The 10,371-nt window shown below is 37.4% G+C and overlaps 1 protein-coding gene across 6 annotated transcripts in view; it reads right to left on the bottom strand.

The window, feature by feature from the left end:
• Window positions 1-6,935: 6,935 nt before the first annotated feature.
• STRN3 (striatin 3) overlaps window positions 6,936-10,371 on the bottom strand; it is a 63,097-nt gene continuing 59,661 nt past the window's right edge. For all 6 annotated transcript variants that reach the window (XM_057428662.1, XM_057428661.1, XM_057428664.1 and 3 more), the window contains 3 exons: window positions 9,534-9,641; window positions 8,733-8,819; window positions 6,936-8,629 (listed from right to left, as the gene is read on the bottom strand). In XM_057428662.1, coding sequence (XP_057284645.1) covers window positions 8,460-8,629; window positions 8,733-8,819; window positions 9,534-9,641 — 365 coding nt within the window. In that variant the 3' untranslated portion in view covers window positions 6,936-8,459. The remainder of the gene's footprint in view (window positions 8,630-8,732; window positions 8,820-9,533; window positions 9,642-10,371) is intronic.

Here is a 10,371-nt window from a genome sequence, read left to right as displayed (position 1 = left end):
CATGATCAGAAGGTGGGTAAATCCACAGCACAAGGTTTCAGTTTTATGGTTCCTTAACTCAAAAAAACTGTAGAAAATTCCAAGCTTAGCATTTAGGTACTTCAACTCCCAGAGCCGTTTCTGAATTTTACATTAAGTAGCAGTTAACATAGTCTAAAACTCATCCTTCCCAGTGAAGCTCTCAGAGCAACCTAAATTTACAAAATTCTAGTAATTTGCTGTCTTAAATAAATTGAAGTTACTTTTTTACAGTGGTTTCTCACATCAATTTTCTTAATTACTTCTATTTGCATTTCATATTAGTGTTGTCATATAAGCCTTCTCTTCTACCATGTATGGCCCTGTACAATACACACGTTTTCATCTCCCTGTCCTGAAGTGGTGACAACCTCTTATAAGCCGTATTTTTTAATGGGGCAACTCTCACTGTCTAGCCCCACCACTTCTGTCAGCACTTTACTTCACTAGGCTAAAGGGTTAAGCTCCAGAAAGCATCAAAACCACAAAAATCATAGAAAATGCCTTTGTTGCACACAAGTCTAAAGCAGTACTAAGCACACTGGCAAAGACCAACTTGTATCTTAAACAAGCTGCCTGGAAACTCGAAGCTTAAAGCCCCAACCTAATAAAATCAGTCAAAAAATTTTCACTGACTGGGTTTGGTTTGGACTTGAGACAGTAAACAAAAGGTTTTCTTAGAGAGCTGAAGCAGAACATGTTTGAATAGCTTGTGATCAACTGTCATGCAAATAGAGCCATCAAATATATGGAAACCTCCATTGAACAGTTTAAGTATGAGCAACTTTCCAGTTATATATGTCTATCAACTGGAGCTCACATTCTTTTGTCCTCTTTGGCTTCAACAGGAATTTTGCCTCTGGCTTCTGCTGAAGGAAGAACAGGTCCTGAAAATTTGCTGTCTATGATTAAATCCAAGGTCTTAATCTCTGCTTTGAAGCAACTGCCTACTTTAATCACATCAGGATCAAAATTTCCTTTCCTTTCAAACAATCAAGTTTGGCTAGTGAAGTATCCTTGATAATAAGCCATTTTCATTACCTGAATGGCATTCATTGTTTCATTACTGTAAAATTTATTTACGTTCATCTGTGTCTACATACAAATGAATACTGTGTCCTTCTGCTTACTTTCCACAATTGGAGCAGTCATGTAAACACTAGCAAGGGCAGCTGAACTCCAGCCATTCCATGATAATGAAGGGAAAGAGCACTGCTTTGGCCAGGCAGTTTACTGCAGCCAGATGGAGCAGGTAGCATTGCTTCCTGGCCGCTGAGAAGCCTAACCTCACTCTGAGGGCACTCTCCTGGAAGCCAGGTCAGTTTGAATATACCCTTAGCCTCAGGGTATAACTGAACCTACAGCTGAACTTCCTACTGGACCAGGTCCTAAGACACTGCCATGAGAATCCTTCATCACTGTTTTTCCTAGCAAATGCTAACTAAACTTTTCCAACCTTTGCTGAGGTCAGATACGGCCTTTACTACTTAACAGTAACCAGAGAATAGTAGAATGTAAGCAAAGGGATAAGAACTATTTTTCTGCCCTGGTACACGCGATCAGATTACAAATATGATAAACAATTCTCTGCCAATGAATACAAGTTAGAGACAACAAGAAGTCAAAACACTGAGAAAAAGACTGGCAAGATATGGGAAAATAATTTGAATTATATAGCTAGGAAAACTAATAATTTGAATTATATAGCTAGGAAAACAAAAATTACTAACTTAACACTACTTTAAAATGTTTAAGTTTCAAATCAAGCAAGCTATAACACTGAAATAGTCTTTTAAAAAGTCAAAACCAAATTCATAATTACATAATTTCTGGAATTCTCTCACACTTACCCATGGGATGTTAATAACATAGTACTTGTTTAAAAAAGGAAGATAAGGAGACAAGAGCTTTCTCTCATCTAAATATACTAAAGGAGGTGTGGTACACAGCTTTGTGCTGTTGAACTAATTATGGTGAGGAGCAGGAGCTAGTTTAGAAACAGAACAGAACTGTCTGGCACAGCATGCTGAAAGCAAATACATCAATGCCTTTACTCCCCAGTGGTCTGATTTGCTCAAATATAAACAGAGACTAGACTAACACAATTAAGAGACATCGACCACGATCCGTTGCCTCTGTAAGTCCAAATATGTGCAAAAAAAAGTTTCTGACAGAATGTATTGCATACGCACCATGGAAACTGCCAGGTATCAGATCACTCAAACTCAAGAACATATTCTCAGCCTCCTAGAAATTCTTCTGTATGGCAGCTGTTAGCAAAACCATCTTAAAAGGAAACTACACTTACAGACTAGCAGAATCAGCTACCTGGGTTATCAGAGGTAAAAAATAGTCAAAGCACTAATTAAGGAAGCTAAAATACAGTTCCCTTTTTGTGAACAACTACGGTAGTAATGAAGTGGCATTAAAAAGCATTTTAAAGCTGTCACTAAGACGCAATAGCATTTCTACATAACACAATGCAGGGGAAACCTCTGGCTACTGACCAGGCCACCAGAAGCACCAGGCGTGTAAAATGGAGCCGTGACACAGACTTCAGTTTACCACCACTGCATGCAGTGTCTGCAAGACCCTGCAGGAGCTCCTGCTTCTGAGCTCCTACCACCAGCCTTCACAGCTGCCAGCTGCTGTGCTCCTCACCAGCTGAGCCGGGGCAGCCTGCCTAGGCATGAGGCAGCAGCCATGGCCCTGCATCCTCCACCGTGCTTCCCTGCCTCCTGCACACAGCATGTTTTCCCAAGAAAACTGAAGGGTTTTGGTTTTTTCCTCCCAGCCATTACTGAAATTTCAGGGAAGGCATACGTTACTTCTGCATGAAGCAGGAGCAACTGACTCCCATTGAACTGTAAGTCTGACAAAAGCTTAAATGCAAGATGCCCCTAATCAAACGAGCTTTTTCCTCAGAAAAGTTACCCCTTTGGAAAGAACAACCCCCCCCCCCCCCATTAGTTAAAAACCAACTCAGCTGCAAGAAATCCACCCATTTCGAGATACAAAAGAGCAACTGGAAAGACACTGAAATGATGTGGAAAAAAAAAATCGGCTTAAACAAGCTAAGCAGGCTGGTCACCGCAAAGTCCTTTACAGCATATAGCCCGCTCGACCATACCCTTTTCATGAGGGAAAAACACAGCCCCTTGGCCAGCCACTGTTTACAGGCTAAAAAAATCTGGCAGCTCTCAAGCTGGGAGTGCCCAGAATGCCATCGGTTGCCCCCCAGGCCCAGCCCCCAGCCTCATCAGGATCCCCCCACACCAGCAGCCAGAGGAGAAGCAGCAGTTCCCAACAGTCACACCAAGTCAAGCTGCAGACAGAGAGACAAGGCAGGGAACATCTGAGGAGAATGTGACCAACAGTGAGCAGCTCTCCAGCTCCCTGCCCTCCACCAACACATCTGCAGGCAGGGAGGGAATCTCCTACTCTGGCTGCTCACAGGACGCTGAAGTCCTGCAGCCTCACTGTCCCCAGCCCAGCGGCAGCCATTACTGCCTTTGCCAGCTGGCCCCACAGCTGGCCTCACCTGATGAGCCAACCACAGCAGGGGGCCACACACCTATCTATGCACACCCAGATCATATTCATCCTCTCGACCAGGAGTTCAGACACATTCCTGTAGCCCACACATAAATCACAGTAAGATGTTTGTACAAGCTACTCTTTCCTCCTACAGGTTTCCCAAAGCCACTGGAGCTTTCAAGAAAAGCTGGAAGCGGAGAGATGGGAGAAGGAAGCTAGCAAGTGAGCTAGCACTAATTGAATGCTTAAGACTGAATAGAATTAAAAATCTTTGTAACATTATAAAAAATGTTCTTCTAAAAAAAGCTCCTGTTCAAGTTACATTGAAAACTGCTTAACATCCTAGTTGCATAGCCAATCCCGTTTTTGTCAGAAGGGAACCTGAGGATAGAGCTGCAAATCACTGTTTTATGTTGGTATTCTCCCTTCAGGGTAAAGGATCTCAGATCCAAGTCAAAGACATCCCAAAGCAAACACCCCTTGATCACCAATCACCAAGTGAAATATTTATTCTAATAAATATTAGAATAATATTTATCTAAGCTGTCCAGTACTCTCTGAAGTAGAATGGAGCATTTCACTTTAAGAGATTATGAATCTCACCCTTATCTTCTATGACAGACATGAACAATTCTACAAGCCACACAGTAAATCAGTCTTTAAAACAGAGATAACACTATCACATTTCAAAGGATTAAGGACATTTGTAAAGAATGGGAACCTTATGACCTTGGCTACCTCACACTGCCTCCTCTTCATTACTAGGGATCTCACTGGAGCTAAATTAACATCCTTAAACTCTCTAAATATTCAAAACTAAGAGTATTTTGTTACTATAGAAGTGCTATCAGGAAGTCTAGTTGACTTCTGTTACGGGGGGGTGTGTGTCATTAAGATATCCAGGTGAGAGGGAGAACTAAAAAGATAGTGGAAAACAACATGGGAGTCAGTTCAAATTTGATTCTATGCTAAAATTAGAAAATAAAACAATGTATTTTTGTAACATTTATAATGTTTTCTAGCTTATTTTTTAATAAATATTAATATAAGCTGTTTAGTTTGCATAGGACTCAGATGTGTATTCTCCACTTACCAACAGAGCAAGTATTAAATATGGAACTTAAACCTTCATTCTTGCTGACTTCAGATGCAGCATTTAACAGTAATTCTGGAGTCTTCCTTTTTTTTTTTTTTTAAAAAAAAGAACATAAATACACATGTAGTGAAACCAAACACAACTAAAAGGAAAAAAAAAAAAAGTATGCTTGTTTTTCCCAGCAGGATTTATGCAGACCACCTTACCCGTCTTCAGCATCCCTGCAGAAATAGCAGTTGTTCAACTGGGATGCATTTTTTGAGACGCCTTTTCTATGATATGGTAGCTAGAAGAAACAGCAGTCAGCACTGTGTGATCAAGCAGTTTTCCACTGATTTGCAATGGGAAATGCTAGAGAAGCACCTAATAACAGTATGGCAGGACAGAAAATGGCATCAGTTTTAAAACAATCAATACCAAATAGGAGAAATGGACAGCCTCTGATAAGGTATCATCAAGCCCACAGCTTTTCCATTAGGAAAATCTACCAATAAGCTCCTGGCAAATAAATTCTTCCCTTGAATTTCTAAATTACAGAAGGTTCTTGATCAGGGCATGTTACACCCTTTTTCAGATGTGTTTAATTTTATGTAGACAAGATGCTGGACTGCAGACACCAACACATCTGCTTTTTAAGTTCCCACAATAAAACACAAGATGGGGAGTCAATCCGTTAACATGAATCATACCCTAAGTGCTAAATGTATTCTTAAACACATTCAGATTTCTTTCCGTTCAGGTTCTGAGTACAAGTCCTTTGGGTCTTACAAAAGACAAGTAAAACGGTCCTTGCCTAAGTTGAAGTGTTTTTCCTAAATTAAAACATTTATTTCAGCATTATCATTTCCCCCACCCATCATCAGTGCTACAGTTCTTCTGTTCAAAAAACCAAAAACCTAATTACGGTTTTAGCATGTTACACCTCACAATAAGCAAACTAAGACTGTATTGGAGAGTGTTGTTAAAGGTCAATGAATGAAGCCTCACTACAGCATCTGACCCACTACGCATTAGTGAACTAAGATGACTGTGAAGATTTCAATTTCAAAAGGAAAATAAGCAAATATTTTTGGTTTTACCATTTCAATTTTAATACAATTCAGAAAAAAAAAGTAAATGTTATGCATGGCAATGTTTATTAAACAACCACATTTCATTTAAGCATTAAAATGCAGCAGTCTGGAAAAGCTGCCAGAAACAATGTTTGGCTTCAGAAAAGGCGATTATGAAATTATTTCCAATAAAATTCAAATACTCTTGACTGTTGATTAGTTGAATGCTGACTGGAAGGAACAAAAAGTGCAAATCAGCTGAATGTTACTTTCAAAAGTAAAGTCTTAGTGTCCTACAAGCAGTTATTGAAAGGCCTCATCTTAATCTTCATGGTAAAGGACAAAATTCTCCGATTTCTATACAATTATAATTTACTGTAACATTTCAAAACAACGTAACATTATTACTCAACCAAAATTAATTTCAGAATAGAACTGCAGTATTCTGCCTACCATAAGCACCTTTTTTTTTTTTTTTAAATCTAATTTGCTTGACATGAGATGGCATGAGATACATTTTCACTGCAAAAGTGGAAACTTACACGGAACAATGCAGTTACAACCACTTATAGGAACATGTTCTAGCTTAAGTTAATTTATACCTAAACATACTACTTTTACATGGAAATCTAAGATCCATATTGTGGTATTCTGTTTCTGCTGATATACTTCCAGGAAAGTGACTCATCATGGAGTAGCTAAATGTTGACCTGCAGCTTAGATATTTGTGCATCATCTTCACTGGAGTACTTGTAAAGAAATGGACAAAGGTTAATAGATAATATTTGACATATGGGCAAACTTTATGCATTTGAAAAAAAATTTTTGTTTTTCTTTTCAATTCAACACAATGATTCAGTAACAGTTTGAAATAAAAAACAGAGTATCCTTCTGGCTCCTAAATCACTTGAGAATCACTTCATCTATAGAGATAGTGAAAAACAGTGCAATTATCATTTATAAAGACTATAAGAACACACCAGCAATTTTCAATTTGTTCTTGCAAAAATTTTAAGAAATACCGTGGAAACATGTTCTTATATGTGGGTACTGCTGCTTGAAACTGAACAGTTGGTTGACATCCAGACAACTAGTACAATTTTCCAAAAGCAAAGAAGCTTCTAAGCATAATAAACAAATGGTCATTTTTCTAAAATTTAGACCTAATTTAGTAATTGGTAGAATGACACTTTCAAACTGTGTAACACAAAATAATGTAGCCAACAGTAACATACAGGTACACCATTTAATATTTATTATATGCATTTTATATACATTATTTTTCAACAGCTGTACTTTCGCTATGTGGTACAATCTTAAAAATTTGCTGATTCATAGTTTGTAAAACAGAAACCTTACAAAACTCATCAAAACTTGCAAACTGATCAGAAAAGTTTTGTGGAAGACTAGAAAAAATACTTTATTGTATTAATCATGCATTACACAAACAAAATCTTTAGTTACACCATAAACTGAAGCACATCTGAAAATAAAATAAAAGCAGGGAATAACTAGTCAAAACACAGCAGATTTATGAATCTTGAATCAACTACTTCTGTATTCTATTTGAAACGCAAATAAAAATAAGTTTCACTCCAAAAGTTCTGAAACAAGGTTGGTTTCTGGAATCAACTCCACTCCAGGTACTTAACCAGAAGAAAAAAAAAAATCCTGGTTTGCAACTTTAGAATTATCAAACGTCCCATTTTCTCATCTATTTTAGACTGTTCAAAGAGTGCCATAATAGATATACAGGGCCCTTTAACACACTACATAAAAGGATATAAAGACCAACAAAAAGTGAAATAAATAACAATAGGCCATTAGCAAGATGGGTAATCCTTGATAAATAAACTCGTAAATACAGTAAGATGTACAAAATATCACATAGTGATAGGATGCCAAGATTAATTTTTTTTTTAAAGAGTTCATTCAGGGGGGTTAACCCCTCTGTGTTTCATTTGAACACATTTTACAGTCCTTTATTTATGAAGACAGTTATGCGATGATGATGAATTAGCATCCTTATGCAAGGACTTAGCTGAGCTGTATTAGGCAAAAGAAGGGAAGAGTGTGGTTACACGGCAGCGGGTCAGTGAGATCTCTGTGTTTAGGGTTCTATAATGCAGAAAAACATTATCAATACAATCTTGAGCACTGTTGTGACAGGCTAAATATATAAAAAGACTTATAAAAACTAGAATTTTATCCAAACATTTTGTGCAACTAATGCTAAAATATTTTAAGTTAAATTTCCTTTTCTTTAAAGCAAAATAAAAGTTTAAAAGGGGAATCTGTGGCATTCAACTGATAAACAGAAGATTACTAAGAGATGAAAAGAAAGCTACTCTTGGAGCTCACTTCCCCCCACAAGAGCACCACATTCCTAACCCTAAGGCAGCACACAGAGTCCAAAATAAAAGTCTTTTGTAAGATCAGACTCCACGTTTGCTTAAAGACACCTAAAGAACAGACATACGCTCAGTTCATATCCAGTCAAGGCTACAAATACTGGTTTTCTTTTTTTATTTCTTCCCACCCCCCCAAATACAGTAATTACAGTTAAATGAATGAGCCTGACATTGTTCAAGATGTGGTGACTTTTCACCAACTTACACCTGCCCCACATAAAAGCCTTCACTCAGGCAGATCAGATGTAGTGTCTTATTGGTAACCTTATCATTGATGGCAGTGATGCATTCCCTCTTTTTTGTCCAAACAGACCTGCTGTTATGATACAGGTTTGTTCTGCTATGTCACACAAATACTTTGGCAAGGGCATCAGCTCCTGCACTGGCAATATATGCTTTTGATGGATGAAATGCTACATCATAAATTGATTCATCCAGCTTTTTCCTATGAGCTGTTATTTCCTGCACACATGTCTTGCTGTCCAAATTCCATAACCTAATGGAACAATCATGGCCTGTTTAGGAAAAAAAGAAAAAAAAAAGACAGATTTGTCAGACACTTGAGTGAATCATAAACGCAAAATTTACAGAGCATACAGAATATGAAAAAAACCTTACTTCCAGACATTAAATAGATTCCATTAGGATCTACAGCTAGACTTGTGACAGCATCCAAGTGAGCAACCATAGAATGGATCATTTTACCTAAAAGCAAAACAAACAAGTGAATTTCCTGTGAAGTACTGTTTCTTTTTAAAATAACACTGCCATTAAAAGCTACACTTTCAGCTTTTAATCTAAATAACTCAAATCTAAATAAATCTAAATAACAAGCTTATTTAGATTTGAATAATATCTGAATGATACAATCCTGTTAGAAATTTAAGTTTCAACTGCAGACTCCTGTGTAAGCATATGAGTAAATGACATGGAACTCTCAACACATTCCCATTATAAGCACACTTTTTATCCATCTAGCATCTTTACCGATAGCAATGACATTGAAGACCAATCCTAAAATGGCTGTGTGAGAACTGCAATTTTTAGACCCTTAAATAACTTAATAGCTGCCCCAGTAGGACAAAGTGTTGTTAGTCAACACATTGTCAACACTTTGTAAAAAGAGACTTACTGAGCCATACTAAAGGTTCATCTATCTTTGATATTGCTAGCACAGAAGCTAGCAGTGAAAAAACAGAAAAGAAAATAAAACTAAGGCAACTCCATGTGATACTTGCGCAGAACACTCTCCAGAGAAGGTACAGAAGAGGTTTAATCTTAGAAATACCAAAAGTTCTCTTTTGTGTAAAACTGCATCACTAGGAAGTTTTGTGCAAATTGCTTCCCCCCCCCCCCCCCCGTGTCCAATACAGATTTAAACATATTCATACATACAAGTTAGGGTCTCTTCATCCTTACCCGTTTTGTTGTCAAAAAATTTGATGTGTCTATCTTCATGTGCTGTAATAGTTACAGGAAGTGTGGGATGACTTACTACCTTGTTAACATGATTATTTGATTGTACACCTGAAAATAAAATAAGAAATATTCACCTGCCTTAAAGTAAGGGTTAATTTAAAATGAGAACATTTCAGCATTACACTTTAGTTTACTATATGAAGTAATATGACACAAATAATATTTTAGGAAGAGCATCAATGAATTTCCTAAGAAATAAATAATAGCTTCTTGCTTGACAAGAAGCTAAGCTACTTAGTCTCCATCCAATGTAGTGTAAGGTTAAAGCTGTACAAATGGTTTATACATGAAAGATTGTTGAGAGACATAGCAAACAAACCAAGCAAGTACTGCAGGGTTTGTTTCCACTAGTCAAGTGGAAACAAACTCTGGCATCTAGGATGTGTTTAGCACACACCTCATACCTTCAGATTAAAAAGATTTAGCTTGGGAAAAAAGAAGAGATAGAATTTAGATATCTGAAGTCAACCTAACTTATGATACTGTCAGATATACTTATATCTTATTTCAAGGTACAGAAAGAAACAATGAATGGTTTAGACTCTCTTTACAAGTTTTTAGAATACACTTTCAGAAACACTTTATCTTGATATGCCAGTGTTTTAAGGCTTGTTCCCTTAATTTTCTGTTTGGGCTCTTCAGAGACCTCATAGCAGCCTTCCAGTATCTGAAAGGGGCCTGTAAGAATGCTGTGGAGGGACTCTTCATTAGGGACTGTAGTGATAGGACAAGGGGTAATGGGTTCAAACTTAAACAGGGGAAGTTTAGATTGAATATA

Source organism: Pezoporus wallicus, unplaced genomic scaffold, assembly GCF_028554395.1.
Source record: "Pezoporus wallicus isolate ANWC-B61680 ecotype Strahan unplaced genomic scaffold, APGP_CSIRO_Pwel_v1 contig_3486, whole genome shotgun sequence".
NCBI classification, from domain to species: Eukaryota; Metazoa; Chordata; class Aves; order Psittaciformes; family Psittacidae; genus Pezoporus; species Pezoporus wallicus.
The sequence above is the reverse complement of the archived record's forward strand: the minus strand, read 5'-3'. Positions and strand labels throughout refer to the sequence as shown.